This window comes from Salvelinus namaycush, chromosome 27 (assembly GCF_016432855.1).
Source record: "Salvelinus namaycush isolate Seneca chromosome 27, SaNama_1.0, whole genome shotgun sequence".
In the NCBI taxonomy this organism is placed as follows: Eukaryota; Metazoa; Chordata; class Actinopteri; order Salmoniformes; family Salmonidae; genus Salvelinus; species Salvelinus namaycush.
The window spans coordinates 34,661,142-34,685,347 of record NC_052333.1 but is presented as its reverse complement, the minus strand read 5'-3'; the positions used below and the strand labels follow the sequence as shown (position 1 = coordinate 34,685,347).

Genomic DNA, 24,206 nt, shown 5'->3' with positions numbered 1-24,206 from the left:
TTCATATTAACCCCTCCTACAGAATATGATTTGGCAAGAGTGATGAAAGAAATATCAAAATATTTTGAGTGGCAAACTGAATTCCTAGATTCACCAAACATCTATTATTCTATTATTCCTGGTATATAATACAGGTTATGATTGCAGACAGAGCCCAGAGAATGGGATGGTGCAATATTGAATTAGTCGTGCATGCATGGGGATATCCACGTCACCCAGAGATATGTCCATGCTGTAGAGATACACCTAGCGGACTGAAATTTCACTGTTGTAGGCATAATACAGCTAGTGCTATCTAGACTTGCGCTGGCAAACACATCCATTATATTAGCTACCTAAATGTGAGGTAAACTCAACAGGAGTAATATAGAATGGAGACTTTTAACTTGAAAATGTGAAGGATACCGCTTTCCGGTTTTCCTGACTTCCGTTTGTTTTATACTGCGTTATATTTATAATGCGTTATGTTTGTTTGAGTAGCACTCCTCACAAACCGTTTGGTGTATGTTTTTTTTGTTGGTGAGATGAAACTGCCAAAACTCTGAAAGGTATTATTGTACATCAGAATTGCAACACAAAATTTGCTCAAGTCTAAAATGTTGTCTGTAATCGTAACATGGTGTTTGTATGTTCACAGATGAAATTTAACGTTTACGTTCATGTTTCACGAATGGCTTTTCTTACAATCCAAACAATTTAGGTATGGCTTTTCGTACGTTCAACCTTTTGGCAGGTATCTGTTTCCATACTTTCCCAGTACGCATCCCTTTTACGAGTTTGGCAAACTGACTTGGAACTAGTTCAGTCAGCTCTGCCAATCAATGAACAAAGGGGCGGAGAATGGACGTTTACGCACACCACGTAAAATACGTCAAATTTTATTGGAAACATGTCGGTATCTGAGAAAACGTCCAAGGTAAAGAAATATTAGCTTTATTTAGCCAACTAGCTAGTTTAAAATGGCTATGGACATTGCATATTTGCCAGTTATTCAATACCTTGATGATGCATACCTGAAATGCAATCTTTACAAGCAATTTGTTGTTTTGATTGCAAAGTCTTGTTTCTTGCATTCTGCTAGCATAAAGGCAGCCCTCTTTGAACAATTAGCTAGCTAGCTAGCCACATAGCTAGAAAAGGGCTCTGAAAGATTAGGTAAAGGGTCACAATAAAACATTCATAGCAAATATTCCTACATTTTGCAATGCGTTTTGTGGAGATTGAGTGTCCAACATTTTCAGTGGTCCTAAAATGTTTCACATTCAACTTCAGTAGCCAGCTATTAGGCTCGTGAATACAATAGGAATAGTTTAATTTCTACGCGTGCGTGCATTTTCCAGTGTCACTCACTACAATGTCAACACAACCTCTGGAGGATATGGACAACACTTCTAACTATTATGGATATTAAAATCTGTCTTGTTACGGTTGCATTTATTCATTAATTCAGTATATGATTTGGAATGTGATCTGCAACTTTTGCACATCAAATAAATTCAAAATGCTCCTTCATCTGCTTGATATATGTGGTTCTGCTCTGGTATTTGGTTTTCCAAATGTTAGGAGTTGTCTGAAAGTGATGTATTGGAACCCGATCCTGAAGTGAGACTCTCAAGCCAGTCGGATGAAGGTATGGAAGTACATTGAGAATGTATAGATTTAGACATATCTGTCTATATTCATACATACAGACATATACACAGCTTTTATGGAAACCCTGTTTGTGTATATGCTGTGCATATTGATGCAGAGGCTTTGAATGTTTCCTAGGTGATGCAAGTACCAACACAGCAGTGGTTACCAAGGAGACCGAGCCCATGGGTGGGAGGCTGTCACAGTTGCTATTTCAGGAGATTCAGGGAGATGGTTCGAAAAACGGGGAGGAGAGCGAACGACTATCAACAACATCCTCTTCTGTGTCAGTCAGAACCCTCGCAGGTAAAGATTGATCTATCTATTATCCATGGTTACAAAAACATTGATTTCATGTTTATCTCTTTGTCAGTTCTCTCTCTTTCTCTCTCTTCCTTAGTTTTCATCATTTGGTTTAATCTATGATTCCTTCGTTTATCCCCCCCACAGGACATGCAGCGAAGAGCCTTCCATCCACATCTTCCTCTTCAATCTCCTCCTCCACTTCCTCTCCTTCTGACAGAGCAAAGATGAGTGTTTTTGGTCCTGGAAGTAAAGCTCTCCTGCCACCTCCCTCATCCTCCTCTCCGCCTCCTGTCCCTGGCCAGACAGTAAAGATACACCGTGCTCGCAAGACTATGAACAGACCTCCCCCAACACAGGTGAGTCTTCTAAGACGATGGCTGGTAGTAGCGCTATATTTTTTTAGAATAGCCACTTATACAGTGATGTCAATCAAAAAGGGCATATCTTATGTTTGAGTTAGTGTGTTGCAAATCAGAGTATTTTACCATTCGGAAGTAATTTTATTCCTGTCACATTGTCCCCTTCATGACCATCTGATCCATTGAGTTGTTGCCTTTCAGATGAGGTGCATCGAGTCACCAATCGTGCCAGTCAACCCCACAGACCCCACGACCAGCTTCGCGACAGACAGTGATACTGGTCAATGTTGAAATATTGCATACATTTAGATTGACTTGAATGAAAGATTTACCCATTTGAATGTTATATTGTATTTGAGCGATGTTCTATTGATTCCCAGGGTCATTTCATGTGTATCTGAGCTATTCACCGTTTAAGCAGGCAGAAATATAGCCGGAACGATGTGTTTTTCCCCGAGAATCAGAGATGCACAAATATAATAGAACATTTTAAAATGGGTGAATCTTTTTTTAAATGTTTGTATGTAAGATTACTTACTGTTGAGTTTGAATCCTGTCACTTTATTTTTGTCTCTTACTCGGCAGCAGCAAAAAGGAGAAGGTTGGTCCAGGCAGAGAGCGCTATAGTCACAGAACAGAAGGTAAAGACTGGGCAAGGGTGTGTCAGTGCTTTATTAGAGAATGAAGATAATAGTTGCTTATAATAGGTCTCATGCTGAGATATTAAGTAGTGACCCTGACCTAACGCTTTGTTTTTGTTACTTGAATTTCAGGCAGATCATGTACTCCGAGAGGCGGCGAGACGGCGTGACAGTTGGCTGGAAGATGCAGATGAGAACGAGTTTCTTCTCTATAACCCCTATGCAAGAGATGACACGGACCCAGCCTACTCCGACTGCAAGGTCAGAGGCTAATTAACCCTTTAACAGGCAGCTCAACCAGGCGAGGTCCTTTTGACAACCAATTTTAAACTAAGTGAAACATATTTATGTTGTTAGGCATATTTTATCATCTCAACCAATGCCATTTAGTAAAATCGTGTGGTTTTCATTATCGGACTGCCATGTTTTTTGAAACACGCTTTCAAAGATGGTTGAAAACCAGGATGTGAATGTGAGCAAAACTGAACCTCATTTACCATACTTTTTTGTTGTTGTACTAATTGTGTATAAAATGGGAAATTACAACATAAAATGTTACTGACCTCTAAAACATAAGTTAAGGATGAGTTAAGTCACTATGTTTTTTAGTTTTTTTAAACAATTTTAGGAACTCTTGAAAAATATGCTCTATTAGGCAGTTGAGTTGCCCATTTTAAAGGAATGATATTAAGTCAAAGCTTGTGACAATGGAAAGTGGAGAAATATTGTTATGGGATTTTTAGGCTGTGCAAATACAAAAACCCTTTCAAATCCATATCAGTATTCACTGTCTGCCTGTTATCTTCAATATGTTTCAGAATATCATTCAGTACATTTAATTTTACTGGTATTCTAAGCATATAAACTGTATATGCATACATTTACATGCATTCTAATATTCATATTTTGACACACAAATGTATTATTTTAATATTTGATATCAAGTCGTCATTTAACTAGGCCAATCTTCCATTTATAAGTAAATGAAGCAGACATAAATACATGTATCATTTTTGAGATTATTTAAAATTCTCTGCAAATTCCAATACAAAATTAGTATTGGGCAACCGGCTGGTTGAGATGTTTGCGATGCATTAATTATCGAAGAGTAAGTCATTCAAACACATTTTTCATATGGTCTATACTGAGGCTAAATACAGATACAGTATTTAGTAGAAAAAATGTTTTTCTGATATTTTTCTCTTGGTGTACCAGTTAAAGCGTTAATGCTGAATAGCCACCGTTTTGAATAGATACAAGGAAACGGTATGTTGCTCTTTTTCCATATGTGTACCTTCCATTTTCCTTTTGCAGTCTGAAGATGGTGGACTAGAGGAAAGGCTACATGAAAGAGATGCAGATGCATCTGGTAACATGTCAGATCATGTGAGTAGTTTTACTGGTCCTGTGTCAGAGTCGGAAGCTACAATCATTTACCAGGCAGTTTTAGGCAACATGTGTTTCATAAGATTCACTTGCTGGAACATAATTTTTATTTGGTCAAAGCATTGTTCTTCTGCCGGTCAACCAAACCCTCTGTCCTCAGAGCTCAGAATTGGACCCACAGAGGCAGGGCCAGAGGAACGAAGGGAGCAGTGATTCGCCATGGACTCGCCCCGGGCGAGGCAAAGGGAGAGAGAGAGCCGAAGGAGTAGAGGCAGGAAGAGGTGAGTGACAGGGAGATCTATTCGTTTGTATAAATAGTCTTATCGTCGCCACCATCGTTATCACCACAGTGGCTATTTGATTGTAAATGATTAATGTCTGTTGTAACTTCCAGCAGTGTTGGCAGCAGCTACTTTTGGTGGGTCCTGCGAGTACACAGAGGTTGCCTTGGGCTCCCTGGACATCGCGGCAACAGACAACCTAACACTCTCACCTCACCACGGTGGGTAGACTGTATTCACACACAATACACAATAAATACACACACAGTCTTTATCCGTGGTCTCTCAGGGTCAAATCCTAGCTTGACGTATGCGTCCTGTAACTTTGACACAAATCTCCTATTAATGTCTTGTGAACACATGATTTGCGTACATAACTAAAGCCACAATTTGGTTTTCAGTGAATAGCACTGATTATCTGCTACAGTGAATAGTACCATATGACACCGATGAGGGAATGTCATATCTGCATGTCTGTGTAGAAGGCAGTGACACTGGGGAGACGGAGCGTCTGGAGGAGCTGCCTCTGTGTAGCTGCAGGATGGAGGCACCACGCGTAGACAGCGCCAGCAGAAGGCCCAACAGACTCTGCATGGCCACAGAGAGCGTGAACGGAGAGGTTTGTGTGTGGCTGTGCACATGTAGTCTCTGTGAAGCTGTGTTTTCCCGAGGATTTTTATCAGCAGTGGTGGCAAAGTTAGTGTGGGGGGGGGGGGGGGGGGGGGCTCCGACTGCACATACAAAATGCTGCTGTTTTAAAGTTATTTTCCTACAATTCTGAACCTTTTACCATGGCTTATGCAGTGTTCTTATGCTATCTAAGTGACTGAAACGTTATAACAAAATCAATGTCATTACATTTTTTGGAATTTTAGATTCTCCCTGACTGTCTAGTTTTTATTCTGGTGATTGTTAGTTCTCAAATATGATATTATTGAAAAAAGATATAGCTCCATTATCTATTGTACTTATTTTAAAGATTTTTTTTGCATCATATCTTTGGGTGTGGCGGCCATTTTTTGCGAGTCGCTGCTAAATGAATATAGGGGCAACACGGTAAGCTTTTCCATCTCACATAGCTCATTTGGAATCAACATATGACTCACTATTTACTTCCCCTTTCAATTGTTCACTTTCCTCTCCCTCTTGTCTTTCGCAGCTGGTGGGCTGTACCAATATCATTCAGAAGGGGGAGACCATGCGGCCGTCCAGTCGGGTTTCCCTCATTGTGCTGTGCGAAAGCCATCGGTCACATATGGTCAAACATCACTGCTGCCCTGGATGTGGATACTTCTGTATCACAGTAAGGTTTTGTGCCACCCCCACAATCAAACATACTATCTGATGTCAAAGAACTTGATAGGTGAAAAGAAATTCCAAGTAGGCGTAGGGCTGTGGCAGTCATGAAATTTCTTCAGCTGGTGATTGTCAAGCAAATAACTGCCGGTTTCACGGTAATTGACTGTTAATTAACATAAACACATTTAGCATCTCCTGGCTTCCACACACAGCCTACAAAGCCATTTTTAAAAGTATAATAAATCCATGTAGTATGGCCTACACCTTCACAATGAATCCATAATTTATTTCAGACCCGTTTTAAAGAAGCATGATATGGAGAAAATGTAGTCTATTTCAGAAGAACAGAATAGCATTGTCCTTATGTTAGGTCCTGATGTGGCTATGCCATATGGCTGTGGGCTACACTAGTTAATTTAGCAGACAAGATTATCTTATAATTCCCAGGAATTATACACTGCTCAAAAAAATAAAGGGAACACTTAAACAACACAATGTAACTCCAAGTCAATCACACTTCTGTGAAATCAAACTGTCCACTTAGGAAGCAACACTGATTGACAATAAATTTCACATGCTGTTGTGCAAATGGAATAGACAAAAGGTGGAAATTATAGGTAATTAGCAAGACACCCCCAAAAAAGGAGTGATTCTGCAGGTGGTGACCACAGACCACTTCTCAGTTCCTATGCTTCCTGGCTGATGTTTTGGTCACTTTTGAATGCTGGCGGTGCTCTCACTCTAGTGGTAGCATGAGACGGAGTCTACAACCCACACAAGTGGCTCAGGTAGTGCAGTTCATCCAGGATGGCACATCAATGCGAGCTGTGGCAAAAAGGTTTGCTGTGTCTGTCAGCGTAGTGTCCAGAGTAATGGAGGCGCTACCAGGAGACAGGCCAGTACATCAGGAGACGTGGAGGAGGCCGTAGGAGGGCAACAACCCAGCAGCAGGACCGCTACCTCCGCCTTTGTGCAAGGAGGTGCACTGCCAGAACCCTGCAAAATGACCTCCAGCAGGCCACAAATGTGCATGCCATTTGTGGCCCGGCATGCTGCGTTGTGCCCTTTTCCCTGAGGGTGCTGTGCAATCCGAAGTGCCTCTCACTCACATGGCTCTCAGTCACTGATTGGGTCTTTCTCACAGGCTACAAGTAAAGACTGACACATCGGGGACGCAACAGCGTGCGTCCTTATCCAATTCCAAAGTGCAAATTGAAGATATTAACCTTTCGTCAGCCAACAAGATGAGTAGGCCTAACGAACAGCAAAAGCACTAGCCTATGTCAATCTACTATCCCCCATAGTACAAAAGTCAACCTATTCTGTGCGAGAAATAAATATTCCAAACATAGTCTGGGACAGTTGTGGGATGCGATAGATCCCAAATGAATACAACCACTAGCATCAAAAAACCTTTATGCAATGTGGCTTATGCAACAGATCAGAATGTTTAGCTTAAAATGTTGATAAACTATTATATAAGCGAGAATATTCCATTAGCGGAAAACGGCATAATCAAAAGTGACTGCAAATACAATTATGCATGTAATGCTTTTATTATAAGGGTGCATTTTTATGGTGAAAATTATCTTCCCCAAACTTGAAACTCACGCACTGCTTATGTATGCCAGTTAGGCTCTACACCCTTTGTAAAGCAGATTAATGTGCTTAATTTTATGAAGTTATTTGGCCATTTTAGTTGTGATACAAATCTTATTAAAACGAATAGGCATGTGGGCTAGGCTAAATGATGTGTGTGACAATGATTCGAAAAAGTCGCAAAAAAACGCATTGTTTCTTATACTAGGCATCATTCACAAGTGATAATATATCATTCACAAGTGATGGGCTATTACTGTCACCCATCAGACTGTTCTTGATTTAATCTTGGCTTTACATATACTAAATAATATATGTGATATTTTTTATTTATTTAGAATGGACCATTCTCATGCACCTGTATCGAAACAGGGGCAGCGGGAAAACATACATGTCATCTATGCACTTAAATGACCAATGGAGGATGCTTTTCCTCGTGGTTAATTTTTTTATGCCAGCCAGGTAGACTATACTTGTGCTTAATATGAGGAAAGTTGAGAACTAAACATAGTAGACCTAGCCTTTAGAAAACTGATGGGATCCTCCTCTTTTTAATAGAGGCCATCACTCTGTTTTCTCCCGCAGTTGCATAGCCTACAGAAATGTTGCGCAACATGAGCTCATGGCTGATGATTAGATTTTCGATTACATTTGCATCGATGTCAGAGTGATTAGAGGGACGATAGAGTGCGGAGTACCAGGCAGTCGGCAAGTTTGGTAGGCTACTAATGAACAGCAGCAGCATTAGAGCTTGGAGAAGCCTAATTACCATGACTAAGCGGTCATGTGGAATTTGACTGCCTTCATGACTCGTGACCGCCGGTGTGGCAGTCACCGCAACAGCCCTAAGTAGACAACCTCCATATTGTATTCACCTTAGACCTAGCTTGTGTTTTCTAATCTGTAAAGATGGAGAGGAGACACAGAGAGACCACTGCAGACACTTGAGATGCATTATAAGTTTGTGCGTGTACGGTATATGTTTGACGTGGCCTTACACCCCTCCCTCTCTCTGATTTCCCAGGGCACCTTCCTAGAGTGCTGTCCGGACCAGCGCATCGCCCACCGCTTCCACCGGGGCTGTGTGACAGTGCTGGGGGCTGGAAGGGGCAGGGGCATGGGCACAGGCATGCTCTTCTGCCCCCACTGTGGCGAGGATGCCTCGGAGGCCCAAGAGGTCACCATCCCCCCCTCAGCATCCGCGGCCACTGTGGTCACCACTTCCGCCTCGTCCACCACCACACTGTCCCTCCCACCCCCCATCCCCTCTGACCTCTCCCTGGCGGCCTCCACGTGGCCGCTGAAGAACGGGAAGGGGCCGGTGGGTCCTATCAGGTGAGGAGAAAGGGGGAGATAAAGATATGTGAAAAGACTAAGTGTAGGCTGGAGTGCAATAATTGGGTGATTTTGATCTGCTTGTTGTGTATTTGTGGATAATTGATTGATTTGAGCTTGTGCCTGTGAGTCTATTGTTTGATAACTCGTATGGAAATAATGGTTATTCACACCACCCTAGTCATCGCAGCCTTCTTTTACTCCCTCTTTGTCTTCTTGATCTGTCAGTGCGAGGATGCGTGGGGTGGTAAAGAGAGACCAGGATCAGCGGCCCCCCAAAGCCGCTCTGGCAGCAGGGACTGTCAACGCAGCCCCCCCAGGCGAGGGGGGAGTGGACAGTGTGGGACCCTCCCTCTGTCTTCCCAATGGGAAGCCAGTCTGTCCCAGTGCACTTCCCCCCGGGCCCAGTAGGGCGGCGCTGCAGAAAGCCATTCTCACCCAGGACACTGAGAAGTGAGACAAAATAATAAAATTGATTAATAATAGTCTAAGTCTTATAGAATAGAATTATCTGTTGCAAATCAATGATTGATGGGAATTGTTTACGGCTAGACTTGGGTCTTGTTTGAATGCTTTGAAAATACATCCATCTTTCCTCCCTTTGTTGAAATTCCAAATTTGCTGAACTGACTGAATTGTGCAAAGCTATGTAGGGGAAATGTATTTAATGGTGTTGGATCCAGTGATTAGTCCAAGGAATAGGAATGTGGGAGAGATGCATTTTACAGAGAGTTCTGATAGGAGCTGTTCTCACGTGGTGATTCTTGGTTGTGATTGGTCAGGAGGAAGAAGCTGAGGTTCCACCCCCGCCAGCTCTATCCAGCTGCCAAGCAGGGCGAGGTGCAGAGAGTTCTGCTCATGCTCAGTAAGTGTCATAAGGAGTCCTTTGTTTGTATTTTACTGTTAGATTAAATAGACATTCCTGATCTGATTGCATATTTTGTCTAAAGTGGCTTGCTCTCATCGCTCCTCCATCTGCTCTGGAAACTCTTGTTGTCCACTGTTCTTTCACATAAGTGAAGGAATGAGATGATATTGACCCCTACTGCTGCTAATAACCCCTCCACTCCACTTACTCTCTCTGTTTGGTTCAGTGGAGGGCATAGACCCAGCCTACCAGGCTGACTCCCAGAACAGACGCTGTGCTCTCCACGTTGCCGCCCAGAGAGGCCTGCTGGAGGTCTGCTACATGCTGGTGCAGGTGAACAACTTTTGCACTTCAATCATTACAACTGGGTAATATTCATTAGGCTCCAAACTGAAGAATACCGACTGAATCGGGAAGGGAATCGGGGAGGGACTACCTGAACTTGTCCAATAAGAAATGCTTGTTTACATTCTGTTGCGAATGTTTTGACATTCAACCCTACAACCCTGCTCTTTATTTTTATGTTCCTTTTACTCTTATTCCCCCCAAAATGGATCAGAGTGTCACTCATACAGTTATTATTCACCAGAGTGCTCAAATGCTTTTCTTGTCTATTTACAGGCAGGTGCTAAACTGGACATCCAAGACAAATCCATGAGGACCCCTCTCCTGGAGGCCATCGTCAACAACCATGTGGAGGTGACCAGGTACCTGGTCCAGAGTGGAGCCTGCGTCTATCACACTGTGAGTGCCTGGTAAACAGCCCCTATACCAAAGCTGGTCGGCTAACACTAGTAGCGGCTCTAGTAACATGAGCCGTAAAGGATTTAAACTTGAAAGAATTTGATCATCACCTTGAGTCACCTCAGAAGTCAACAGTAGGATATATTATAAAGTAACTGGAGCTAGGACCTGTAGGTGGCATGTTAATACAATCTTGATTGCAATCAAATTCTCACCTTCTGACAATATTAAAATGTGAAGATTATAATTTTTCTTCACCTCTCCTCCCTCTCTTCTCCCCCTTCTCTGCTCTCCAGGAAGAAGATGGCTACACTGGTCTCCACCACGCGGCCAAACTGGGCAGTCTGGACATTGTCACCCTTTTGTTGGAGACGGGACAGGTGGACATCAACGCACAGGTGGGGGAGAGCGAGAGAGGAACACTCTCGGGCTCTAGACAGGGTGGCAACAACCGACAAGTCGGTGTGTGTTTTATCAGTCTGCGACACTCTTTGTCGACTGCATACTTCACACTGCATCATGTCCGATGACCACATTGTCTGTTTTCTGAGAATTGCTTTAACGACTTTTTTTTTTGCTGCTAACTAAGCATCTTTATTTTGATTCAGACTATGCATGCACAGATGAAGATAATATAATTCTCTTTATTTGATGTTAAGTTGTAACCTTCTGTTTTTTTGTTTTTGTTTTACAAATCTATGCCTCTGTATATTATGTGGTTCTCTGCAGTGCGTAGCATGTGTAGCACTAACACCCTCCTTTGTAGGTATAGTAATCATTCAATGTACTCAATAACAGATACTGTATCATGTGTCACTTGGCAATGCTAGTTACCTGTAGTTCTTAATTAGTCAATAGACTGAGTTAACTATTACCACCAGAATAAACATGTATGTTTAATCTATCTTCCAGTCCCATGTACTGTATTGAACCATAGCACTTGTGTTAGGCTGTATTGGCTTGAGTACCACTGTATAGTCCAGTCCCCTAACCCTCTGAGTCAATGTGTTGTATTCCCCTCTCAGGATAGTGGAGGCTGGACTCCTATCATCTGGGCTGCAGAGCACAAGCACATCAAGGTCATCAGAGCACTGCTTAACAGGGGGGCTGACGTCACCCTCAAAGACAAGGTTAGGGCTTTCTGTCCTGGTTATAACAACGTATGGGCATACAATGGCCAAACTGCATTTTGAAGGAGGATGTGGAGGATTTATAGGCACGGCAAGTCACAAATCCTTGAAACGACAGCATTTGCTTCTTGATACTTGATTTATTGAAGGTCAATTTGGTTGTAGTACTCCAATCCATACCTTTTCTTTCTATCCATTAATTTATTGTGATGCAAGTCCCTCTGGGATGATAAAAATAATCTTCTCGCTCTCTCTATTAGGAGATGAACGCGTGTCTCCACTGGGCGTCCTTCGCAGGCTGTGTGACGATAGCAGAGATGGTGCTGAATGCCGGCTGCCCGCTGTCTTCTGTCAACATGCACGGGGACACTCCCCTGCACATCGCTTCCAGGGAGGGCTTCCTCGATTGTGTAACGTGAGTAGACCAATACCCTGTCAATCGCATCCATCGGTCACTCCTATGGCTGTTACGGTGACTGTATTACTGCCACACTGGCGGTCACGAGTCATGATGCCAGTCAAAATCCATGTGACCGTTTAGTCACGGTAATTAAGCTTCTCCAAGCTCTGATGCTGCTGATGGTCATTAGTAGCCTACCAAACTTGCTTAACTGCCGGGTACTCAGCACTCTATTGTCGCTCTAATCACTCTGACATCAATGCAAATGTGATCGGAAATCTAATCAAACACTTCATGAGAGCCCATGAGCTCATGTTGTGGAACATTTCTATAGGCTATGCAATTGCGTAAGAAAACAGTGATGGCCTCTACTAAAAAGAGGAGGATCCCATCAGCTTTCTATAGGCTAGACCTACTATATTTATTTATCAACCTTCCTAATAATAAGCACATTGCTTGACTTTAAAACATAAGTATAGCCTACGTGGCTGGCATGAAAATGAACCACATGAAAAGTGTCCTCCATTTGCTATTTAAGTGCATGGATGTATTTTTTTCCCTCTGCCCCTGTTTTTTTATAATGGTCCATTCTAAATAAAATAACGTCACATTATTTAGTATATGTAAAGACAAAATTAAATCAAGAATAGTGTGATGGGTGACAATATTAGCCTATCAGTTGTGAATGATATAGTGCATTCAAAAATTATTCAGACCCCTTGACTTTTTCCACATTTTATTACGTTACAGCCTGATTCTAAAATTGATTAAATCCTTTTTTAACACACAATAACCAATAATGACAAAGTATTAAAAATAAACACTGAAATATTACATTTACATAGGTATTCAGACTCTTTACTCAGTACTTTGTTGAAGCACCTTTGGCAGCAATTACAGCTTTGAGTCTTCTTGGCACACCTCTATTTAGGGAGATTCTCCCATTCTTCTCTGCAGATCCTCTCAAGCTCATTCAGGTTGGATGGGGAGTGTTGCTGCACAGCTATTTTCAGTTCTCTCCAGAGTTGTTCGATTGAGTTCAAGTCCGGGCTCTGGCTGGGCCACTCAAGGACATTCAGAGACTTGTACTGAAGCCACTCCTGCGTTGTCTTGGCTGTGTGCTTAGGGTCGTTGTCCTGTTGGAAGGTGAACCTTCGCCCCCAAGTCCTGAGCGCTCTGGAGCAGGTTTTCATCAAGGATCTCTCTGTACTTTGCTCTGTTCATCTTTCCCTCGATCCTGACTAGTCTCCCAGTCCCTGCTGCTGAAAACATCCCAACAGCATGATGCTGCCTCCAACATGCTTCACCGTAGGGATGGTGCCAGGTTTCTCTAGACGGGACACTTGGCATTCAGGCCAAAGAGTTCAATCTTGGTTTCATCAGATCAGAGAATCCTGTTTCTCATAGTTTGAGAGTCCTTGAGTTGCCTTTTGGCAAACTCCAAGCAGGCTGTCATGTGCCTTTTACTGAGGAGTGGCTTCTGTCTGGCCACTCTACTATAAAGGCCTGATTGGTGCTGCAGAGATGGTTGTCCTCCTGGAAGGTTCTCCCATCTCCACAGAGGAACTCTGGGGCTCTGGGTCATCTCCCTGACCAAGGCCCTTCTCCCCCGATTGCTCAGTTTGGCCGGGCGGCCAGCTCTAGGATGGGTCTTGGTGGTTCCTAACTACTTCCGTTTAAGAATGATGGAGGTAACCTTTACCAGATCTGTGCCTCGACACAATCCTGTCTCGGAGTTCTACGGACAATTCCTTCGACCTCATGACTTGGTTTTTTCTTTGACATGCACTGTCAACTGTGGGACCTTATATAGACAGGTGTGTGCCTTTCCAAATCATGTCCAATCAATTTAATTTAGCACAGGTGGACTCCAATCAAGTTGTAGAAACATCTCAAGGATGATCAATGGAAATAGGATGCACCTGAGCTCACCGAGTCTCATAGCAAAGGGTCAGAATACTTATATAAATAAGGTATTTCTGTTTTGTTTTTTTATAAAAATGTGTTTTTGCTTTTTCATTATGGGTTATTGTGTGTAGATTGATTATTTTTTTTTTTTGGATAAGGCTGTAATGTAACAAAATATGGAAAAAGTCAAGGGGTCTGAATACTTTCTGAATACACTATATATTATCCCTGGTGAATGATGCCCAGCTTCAAATCAAGAATAGGCTAATATTGCCACACATCACACTATCACTTGTGAATGAAGCCCAACTTAAGGCAAACAGCTCATGCTTTTTTGGTAACTTTTTCAAATCATAGTTGCATACCTCATGTAGCCTAGCCCATAGGCCTATATTTTTTTGTAAAGTTTATCACAACTAAAGGTTTACATGCTTAATTGCCTTTTGCAGTCACTTTTGATAATGGTGGTTTCCTGCTAATGGAACATTTGTGCTTATAGCCAACTTATAATGTGATAAACTATTAGGCTATCAATTTATTTATTTTTTGTGTGTATTTTTCACCCCAATTTCATGGTATCCAATTGGTAGTAGTTACAGTCTTGTCTCATCGCTGCAACTCCCGTACGGACTCGGGAGAGGCGACGGTCAAGAGCCATGCGTCCTCCGAAACACAACCCAACCAAGCCGCACTGCTTCTTGACACAATGCCCATCCAACCCGGAAGCCAGCCGCACCAATGTGTCGGAGGAAACGCCGTACACCTGGCGACCGTGTCAGCGTGCACTGCCGGCCAAACTCTCCCTAACCTGGACGATGCTGGGCCAATTGTGCGCTGCCCCATGGGCCTCCCGGTCGTGGCCGGCTGCGACAGAGCCTGGACTCGAACCCAGAATCTCTAGTGGCACAGATAGCACTGCGATTGCGCCACCCGGGAGGCTGCAATCAACATTTTAAGATAAACATTCTCATCTGTTGGGTCAGGCTCAATGCTTAAAACAGTTTTTTTTGATGCTAGTGGTTGTATTCATTTGGGATCTATCGCATCCCACAACTGACCCGGACTATGTTTAGAATATTATTTATTGCACTGAATAGAATAGGTCAACTTTTTGTACTATGGGTAATAGTAGGTTGACATAGACTAGTGCTTTTGCTGTTTGTTAGACCTACTCATCTTGATGGCTGACAAAAAGTAAATGTGGACAGTTCTAACATCTTCAATATGCGCCTCAGAATTGGATAAGGACTTGTGCAGTTACGTCCCTAATGTGTTTGTCTTCACTTGTAGCCTGTGAGAAAGACCCGATCATGTGACTAAGAGCCATGTGAGTGAGAGGCGCTTCGGCATGCTGCGGGGAGAAAATTCCATGGCAATATTTTATATTATTTAATAGTATGAAGAATTCATTTGAATATAGCTGAATAAAATAAAATGATATTTTCTCCAAACGATTTGAGGGAGTGCACAATAATGTGTGCACTCCCTCAAATCGTTTAGAGAAAATATATTTTCTATTTTATTCAGCTATATTGAAATGAATTCTTCATACTATTAAATAATACAAAATATTGCCATGGAATTCTACGCAAATCTTTTCTGCTCAATGAGCTAGTGTAGCCCGCAGCCATATGGTATAGCCAGATCAGGGCCTAACGTAAGGACAACACAGTGTATGCTATTCTGTTCTTCTGAAATAACTACATTTTCTTCATATCATGTTTCCTTAGACCTGTCTAAAATAAATTATCTTTTTATTTGACCTTTTAGGCCAGTCAGTTAAGAACAAATTCATATTTACAATGACGGCATAGGAACAGTGGGTTAACTGCCTTGTTCAGGGGCAGAACGACAGATTTTTACCTTGTCAGCTCGGGGATTCGAACTAGAAACTTTTTGGTTACTGGCCCAACGCTCTAACCACTAGGCTACCTTCCGATTTTAATTGTGAATGTGTAGGCTATATTACATGGATTTATTAGACCTTTTAATATATAATGTTCGAAAAATGTGTGCATCAGTGGCTTGTAGGCTGTGTGTGGAAGCCAGGAGATGCTAAATGTGTTTTGTTAATTAATGGTCAATTACTGAGACCAGCAGTTATTTGCTTGACAATCACTGGCTGACAATTTCATGACAGCTACAGCCCGAGTCACTCCTATAGTCTGGTACTTTTGAATAGAAGGAATTTGTCCATAGGTATTGATCTGAAGTCATTTGAGCATTTTGCGCCCATAATGTTTGTAAGGATATGGGAAGGGTAATCTGAGCCTAGATCTGTGCCTAACGGCAACTTTAACACCTTTGTTTGCTTTTTCCCTCTCTACAGGCTCTTCCTCTCTAGGGGGGCAGACATCGACATCATGAACAGGGAAGGGGACACCCCTCTTTCTCTGGCGCGTTCCGATTCGCCCGTCTGGGTGTCACTCCAGATAAACAGGAAGCTGCGGAGGGGGATAGCCAATCGTATGCTTCGTACAGAGAAGATCATCAGCAGTGACGTAGCCCAGGGGTATGAGAACGTGCCTATCCCCTGTGTGAACGCAGTGGATGATGAGGGATGTCCCTCAGACTACAAGTACGTTTCCGAGAACTGTGAGACTTCAGCCATGAACATCGACCGCAACATCACGCACTTACAGGTACATACAGTAACACCACACACCTTTAGATGAGACATATGATAATTATCATTGATCATACATGCATCTTGCCTTTCTATAAATCTGTGTCTGTCTCTGTCCCTCAGCACTGCAGCTGCACAGAGGACTGCTCCTCCAGCAACTGTCTGTGTGGACAGCTCAGTATTCGCTGCTGGTACGACAAGGTTAGTGACAAATAATTTATTTTATATCCCACTTAATTTGGATGTAAAAGTATTCAGCCATTCTAGCTGTGAACTTTGGTGTTGAAGTTTATATTTGATTAAGGAAACTGATAAGAACTAGAACCTTGTAAATATCCTGGGTTTTCAGAGAGAGTTTGCTCTCATTCTTCAAATTTGACATATTATTGAACTGTGGATCTGTCTCCGTCTGTACGCTCGTACATTAGTCACACGCGATATCCCAGACAGCACTGGCCTGATTTTGAGGAAACTTTGAATGATGTGTCTTGCCATAGAGATCTGGCATTTACAAAATTACACTGATTGGCCAGATGGTGGCGCTATAACAAGAGATTGAAAATGCTAACTTTTAAAGGTCACGCCCCTTATTCTGTTTGAACTAAAGTCATGAAATTCAGTACATAGGTCCCTCTCCTCACAAGGAGCAAATTTGCCTCAGGGACCAATAAGGTTCGCCATGATAGATCTTACGCCATGTTGAATTTTGTGAAAACTCTTAAAACGCTACTCTTCTGGCACTGAATGACCGATCTGCACGAAACTTGATACACTACACGACCAAAAGTATGTGGACACATGCTCGTCAAATCTCATTCCAAAATCATGGGCGTTTGTATAGAGTTGGTCCCCTTTGCTGCTATAACAGCCTCCAGTCTTCTCGGAAGGCTTTCCACTAGATGTTGGAACATTGCTACCGGAATTTCTTCCATTCAGCCACGAGCATTAGTGAGGTCAGGCACTGATGTTGGACGATTAGGCCTGGCTTGCAGTCGGCATTCCAATTCATCCCAAAAGTGTTCGATGGGGTTGAGGTCAGGGCTCTGTGCAGGCCAGTCAAGTTCTTCCACATCGATCGCGACAAACCATTTCTGTATGGACCTCGCTTCGTGCACTGGGGCATTGTCGTGCTGAAACAGGAAAAGGCCTTCCCCAAACTTTTGCCACAAAGTTGGAAGCACATATTCATCTGGAATGTCATTGTATGCTGTAGCGTTAAGATTTCCCTTCAATGGAACCAAGGGGCCTAGCTCGAACCATGAAAAACAGCCTCAGACCATTATTCTTCCTCCACCAAACTTTACAGTTGGCACTATGTATTGGAGCAGGTAGCGTTCTCCTGGCATCCGCCAAATCCAGATTCGTCCGTCAGACTTCCAAATGGTGAAGCGTGATTCATCACTCCAGAGATCATGTTTCCACTGCTTCAGAGTCCAATGGTGGCGAGCTTTACACCACTCCAGCCGACAATTGGCATTGTGCATGATCTTAGGCTTGTGTGCGGCTGCTCGGCCATGGAAACCCATTTCATGAAGCTCCCGACGAATAGTTATTGTGCAGACGTTGCTTCCAGAGGCAGCTTGGAACTTGCTAGTGAGTGTAGTAACCGAGGACAGATGACTTTTACACCCTACGCACTCGGCGGTCCCGTTCTGGCTTGTGTGGCCTAGCACTTTGCGGCTTAGCCATTGTTGATCCTAGACGTTTCCACTTCACAATAACAGCACTTACAGTTGACCAGGACAGCTCTAGCAGGGCAGAAATTTGACAAACTCACTTGTTGGAAAGGTGGCATCCTATGACAATGCCATGTTGAAAGTCACTGAGCTCTTCAGTAAGGCCGTTCTACTGCCAATGTTTGTCTATGGAGATTGCATGGCTGTGTGCTCGATTTTATACACCTGTCAGCAACGGGTGTGGCTGAAATAGCTGAATCGACTAATTGGAAGGGGTGTCCACATACACTATATATACAAAAGTATGTGGCCTCCATTGACAAAGGTCTCTCAATGCAATATTCTTTAGAGTACCTAAAACAACATGGCTGCTATGGACCAATAAACATTCACATGAGTGTGGCCTGGCACACAAATGCATATAAATCAGGCAAAGGATATTCGTATTGCAACACAATTTAGTACAAGTAGCGAACACTGTCAACACGTGCACGAGCATTCATATAGACCACACGGTGGCACTTTAACGGACACATGTTTATCTCTTGATCTGTTTGACTCAGAGTGCTGAAATGTGTCACACATGCTCAGGGTTATGAGTCCAGCTAACACACGTGATGTCTCAGACACCACTTTATTAAAAAAACTTTTTTTTTTACGGAACTTGGGTGAATGATGTGTCTTGCCGTAGACATCTGGCATTTACAAAACTACACTGATTGGCCCAAGGGGGGCACTGCATTATTTGTGAGGGACTACATGCTTACTGTTGCCTTTTTTGATCATGGTTAGTGATACACCCAGCAGTCATACGAGACAGAATTTACTTTCCAAGCGGTCACCAAGCCATCTCTCTCGAAAGACTGGCGAGGGAATTTGGAGGGCTCTGTCCTTTTTTTTTCTCTTTAGTTTATTTCTAATTTCACGGTGGAAGGCTAAAACATCGTTTTTGTCCCCTACAATGAAATCGTTGGAGAGACTATGGATCTGTCCGTACGTACGTTAGTCACACACCAATATCTGACACCACTGGCCTGATTTTGACAAACATGGGTGAATGATGTGTCTTGCCATAGAGATCTGGCATTTATAAAATTGCACTGAGATGCCCAAGTGGGGCGCTATAGTGAGCTTGTCCCGAGGGGGGACACTGTATCATTTGTGGGGGACATGTTTATAGTTGTTTTTAAGTATCGAGTTCGTCAGTATCTTATGTTTGTCTTTCACCCATGTGTTTTCTGTGTTTACCAGGACCACCGGTTGCTCCAGGAGTTCAATAAGATTGAACCGCCTCTCATATTTGAATGTAACTTGGCTTGCTCCTGCTACCGCACCTGCAAGAACAGAGTGGTGCAGGCGGGCATCAAGTAAGAGCTGTTACTACACCACTGTACACTTTGAAATTAAATTAGAACTATTTTAGATACAGTGCCTTATGAAATTATTCATACCTCATGACTTATTCCACATTTTGTTGTTACAGCCGGGATTCAAAATGGATTAAATACTTTTTTTTCCCTCTCACCAATGTACATACAATACCCCATCATTGAAAATGAAATACAGATATCTAATTGACATAAGTATTCACACCCTTGAGTGAATATTTTGTAGGAGGACCTTTGGCAGCGATTACAGCTGTGAGTCTTTCTTGGTAAGTAAGAGCTTTCCACACCTGGATTGCACATTTGCCCATTTATTATTTTCAATATTCTTCAAGTTCTGGTGATTTACAGCTTTGAATCGTCTTGGGTATGTCTCTGTCAGCTTGGCACATCTGGATTTGGAGATTTTCTCCCATTCTTCCTTGCAGAATTTCTCAAGCTCTGTTAAATTAGATGGGGAGTGGCCTCCCGAGTGGCGCAGCGGTCTAAGGCACTGCATTGCAGTGCCAGAGGCGTTACTACAGAACCAGGTTCATTACCGGGCTGTGCCACAACCGGCCGTGGCCGGGAGTCCCATAGGACGGTGCACAATTGGCCCAGCGTCATCCGGGTTAGGGGAGGGTTTGGCCGGTGGGGCTTTACTTGGCTCATCATGCTCTATCGACTGCTTGTGGCGGGCCGGGTGTCTGTGGGCTGACCCCGGTCGCCAGTTGAATGGTGTTTCCTTCCGACACATTGGTGCGGCTGGCTTCCGGGTTAAGCTGGCAGGTGTTAAGGAGCGCGGTTAGGCGGGTCATATTTTGGAGAATGCATGACTCCACCTTCACCTCTGCCGAGCCTGTTGGGGAGTTGCAGAGGTCAGACGAAATATAATAAATAAAATACAAAAAAAACATTTGACGGGGAGTGGCGGTGAACAGCAATCTTCAAGTCTTTCCACAGATTTTCAATGGGATTCAAGTCTGGGCTTTGGCAGGACAACTCAAGGACTTTCTTGTTCTGATGCAAATGCAGTGTTTCTTTGGCTTTATGTTTGGGGTCATTGTCCTGTTGGAACGTAGATCTTTGCTCAAATCGAATGTCATTTGCACTCTGAAGCAGGTTCTCATCAAGGATTTGGCTCCATTCATTGTCCCCTCTATCCTTACCAGTCTCCCAGTCCCTTCTGCTGAAAAGCATCACCATAGCATGATGATGCCACCACCATGCTTCACAGTAGGGATGGTGTTAGACCGGTGATGAGCTGTGCCTGGTTTTCTACAGACATAGCGCTTTGCACCAAAAGTTAGATTTGTCTCATCAGATCACAGAATCTTTTGCCTTATGAGTCTTTCACGTGCCTTTTTGCAAACTCCAGGAGTGGCTTCTGTTTGGACACTCTCCCATAAAGCCCAGATTGGTGAAGTGCTGTAGAGAACTCCGTAGTTCTGTCAGAGTGGTCATTGGGTTCTTGGTCACCTCTCTGACCAAGGTACTTCTTGCCCGGTTGCTCAGTTTGATCGGACGGCCAGCTCTAGGCAGAGCCTGGGTAGTTCCATATTTTTTATATTTCCCAATGATGGAGACCTCTGTGCTCTTGGAAACTTTTAACTCTCTAGAAATGGTTATATGTCTCATCACAATTCTATCTTGGAGATCTACGGACAGTTCCTTGGACTTCATGGTATAGTTTTTTTGTATAGACAGGTATGTTTCTAAATTGGGTCCAAAAAATTCAATTGGCAACAGGTGGACTCCAATCAAGTTGTAGTGACATCTCAAGGATGATCTAAGGAAATTGGATGCACCTGAGCTCAGTTTGGAGTGTCATGGCAAAGGGGTGTGTGAATACTTTTGTAAATGAGATATTTCTATAATTTCATTTTCAATACATTTGCAAAAAAACTCTAAACATGTTTTCACTTTGTCATTAAAGGGTATTGTGTGTAGATGGGTGAGGGGGAATAAAACATATTTTATCCATTTGAATTCAGGCTGTAACAACAAATGTGGAATAAGTCAAGGGGTCTGAATACGTTCTGAAGGCACTATCTATGACTACTCTCATCTCTTACTCAAACACACTTTTGTGGGGTTTATCTCTGCAGACCTTATGAAAGGGTTTCCCAAACGCTGCCCTGGGGACCCCAAGGGGGGGCAAGTTTCGTTTTTTTGCCCTAGCACTATACAGCTGATTTTTTTAAAATAACCAACTAATCATCAAGCTTTGATTTATTTGAATCAGCGGTGTAATGCTAGGGCAAACAGCTAAACCCTTCAAGTCCCCTGGACTGAGTTTGGGTAATGCTGCTTCATGACATTGTCTGCTGTTGTGTTCGACATTTACATTGTCCTGTGTGGCTCAGTTTGTAGGGCATGGCGCATTCAATGCCTGGGTTGTGAGTTCGATTCCCAAAGGGGTCCAGTGTGAAAATGTATGCACTGTCTCCTGTAAGTCACTCTGGTATGAAAAATGTAAGCACTTTCTACTGTAAGTCACTCTGGATAAGAGCGTCTGCTAAATGACTAAAATGTTAATCTTACTGTCTGGGTCCTGGTACAATCTCACTTGTCTACTTTATCTCGGTCTTAGGGTGCGTCTCCAGTTGTACCGAACAGAGAAGATGGGATGGGGAGTTCGGGCTCTACAGGACATTCCCCAAGGCAGCTTCATCTGCGAGTAAGTGTGTGTATGTTTATTTAAAGGAAATTAGTATGATTAGCCAATCTAATGTGTCTTGCCAGTTCTATCAATTAGTTAATTGTCTTGTTGGAAGTAACATTTCTCTCCACACAGATACGTAGGAGAACTGATCTCTGACGCAGAGGCAGATGTAAGGGAAGATGACTCCTACCTCTTTGACCTGGACAACAAGGTACCTCATCTGTTTTTCCTCTCATAGGGATTACACATGAAAAAATAAAATACATGAAGTTGTGTTTGTCACATGCACTGAATACAACAGGTTTTGATTTACTGTCATTTAGACAGAAGTTTAAAAACAGACCACTGATCTACCATTGCAACTAAGTACATCATCCCTCTCTCTCTCCTTCCCTCTAAAGGACGGGGAGGTGTACTGCATCGATGCCCGTTACTACGGTAACATCAGCCGCTTCATCAACCACCTGTGCGACCCCAACATCATCCCGGTGCGGGTGTTCATGCTGCACCAGGACCTACGCTTCCCCCGCATCGCCTTCTTCAGCTCCCGAGACATACTGACAGGACAGGAGCTTGGGTGAGAGGCTGCACCCCCACACACTTTGGATCTGAGCCACAGACACTAAATGGACGCCCAGTGGAGTGGTGTTGACGCTGCCTTAGGAAAGCAGAGTGGAACATGATTTGGCACCACTTTTTCAGTAACAGTAGCATCTATTCCATGTATCACTTCTCTTGCACCAGAAATAAAATGGCCTGAGTATATTGTTTATTCCACTGATTTATGATATTGACGTACACTGTAATTCTAGGCTGAGAATTTGATCAATGTTCTGTTTGCACAGGTTTGATTATGGAGACCGCTTCTGGGACATCAAGAGTAAATACTTCACCTGCCAGTGTGGTTCAGAGAAATGCAAACACTCAGCGGAGGCCATCGCCTTGGAGCAGAGCAGGCTCGCTCGACTGGAGACCTGCCCAGAATTGGATACTGACCCTGGGCTTGCCATGCTAGGAAACTTCTAGGCATCCCCTGCGGCCTGGTGCATGTATTTCTCCGTTTCTACACTCACTCTTACATTTCGTATGAATTTGTGCAGTTATTGTTTGTGTGGTAGACGAGCCTTAACTTTTTCCATGTATCTGATATAAATGACTGAAAAAGGTGTCTTCTGTGTAAGACCATACATACAGTACAGTATTTTTTTTACTATAATATTGCTATGCCTCTTTGCCATGAGACATCAGTGGCACTACAGCATGCTATGAAATGCCAGTTATGCTCACCACATGCTGTGCCAAATACATACTGAACAATTCATTTCACAGTACTCTACCATGATACTGTCTACTTGTTAAGTAATTGAAAAAGTTACCGACAGCTGACTTCCGAGTAGTATTGAAGTCATTGAAGTCTGTTTTTATACAAAATGTACTTTGTTTTGTCATTTAATACATTTGATTAAAATTTTACAAATGGATCCACTGTCATTTGTTTCAGCAGTGTTGCTATTCCTACAACTCAATGAATATCAAGCAGCCCAGACACACCAGAGAATTTGTGGTTCTAATTTTGGCATAGATTGCTAAAAAGTTTTAGCGATTTAATGTAACATTCCATCTGTGTCTTTATTTGAGTTTGAACCTTAATCTGGTCTTTGACATGGTTCTTGGGACGTGTTGAATATTCTACAACTCATGATGGGAAAGGGAGCATGAACTCTGCTTTTATAACATATTCAGAAAAATACTGACAGAAAAAGAAGGCTGTCTAATTGACTTATGTTAATCACTATCTGGTTGGGTTGTGCCAGGTTTCATGTTGTGGTGAACTGAACAACATGGGCGAGACATTAAACATTTCCAAAGCAATAAGGAAGGGCTCTTAGTGTGATGGTAGGAAAAGTCACTCCCTCAAATCTAAATAAAATGTTGTGTACAGTGGCAAGAAATGTGAACCCTTTGGAATCACTTGGACTTCCTCAAA

At 42.9% G+C, this 24,206-nt stretch overlaps 1 protein-coding gene across 8 annotated transcripts; it reads left to right on the top strand.

Moving 5' to 3' along the window:
* Positions 1–281: 281 nt before the first annotated feature.
* LOC120022460 (histone-lysine N-methyltransferase EHMT2-like) lies at positions 282–23,710 on the top strand. Of its 8 annotated transcripts, none has more exons than XM_038966375.1 (27): positions 282–548; positions 1,564–1,630; positions 1,771–1,938; positions 2,083–2,294; positions 2,499–2,577; positions 2,883–2,938; positions 3,071–3,199; positions 4,253–4,324; positions 4,485–4,605; positions 4,719–4,826; positions 5,088–5,224; positions 5,765–5,908; positions 8,528–8,838; positions 9,067–9,291; positions 9,621–9,703; positions 9,933–10,039; positions 10,328–10,450; positions 10,747–10,848; positions 11,476–11,580; positions 11,841–11,995; positions 16,218–16,530; positions 16,638–16,715; positions 19,442–19,557; positions 22,148–22,234; positions 22,352–22,430; positions 22,621–22,796; positions 23,065–23,710. In XM_038966375.1, exons 3-27 carry the CDS (start codon positions 1,818–1,820, stop codon positions 23,243–23,245), a joined length of 3,420 nt encoding a protein of 1,139 aa, XP_038822303.1. In that variant the 5' UTR covers positions 282–548; positions 1,564–1,630; positions 1,771–1,817; the 3' UTR covers positions 23,246–23,710. The 8 variants fall into 8 exon arrangements, 7 of the variants coding, with proteins under 7 accessions (XP_038822303.1, XP_038822304.1, XP_038822301.1 ...); XM_038966373.1 differs by lacking the exon at positions 282–548 and adding an exon at positions 567–916 and having other exon boundaries at positions 5,091–5,224; XM_038966371.1 differs by lacking the exon at positions 282–548 and adding an exon at positions 568–916 and having other exon boundaries at positions 2,886–2,938.
* Positions 23,711–24,206: the final 496 nt, after the last annotated feature.

Excerpts from the sequence above, each read along its gene's own strand:
- LOC120022460 (XM_038966370.1), top strand. The coding sequence starts at position 890 with ATGTCGGTATCTGAGAAAACGTCCAAG. Across the intron at positions 3,200-4,252 it reads CAGCCTACTCCGACTGCAAG|TCTGAAGATGGTGGACTAGA; the intron begins GTCAGAGGCTAA and ends TTCCTTTTGCAG. Across the intron at positions 16,531-16,637 it reads GCAACATCACGCACTTACAG|CACTGCAGCTGCACAGAGGA; the intron begins GTACATACAGTA and ends TCTGTCCCTCAG.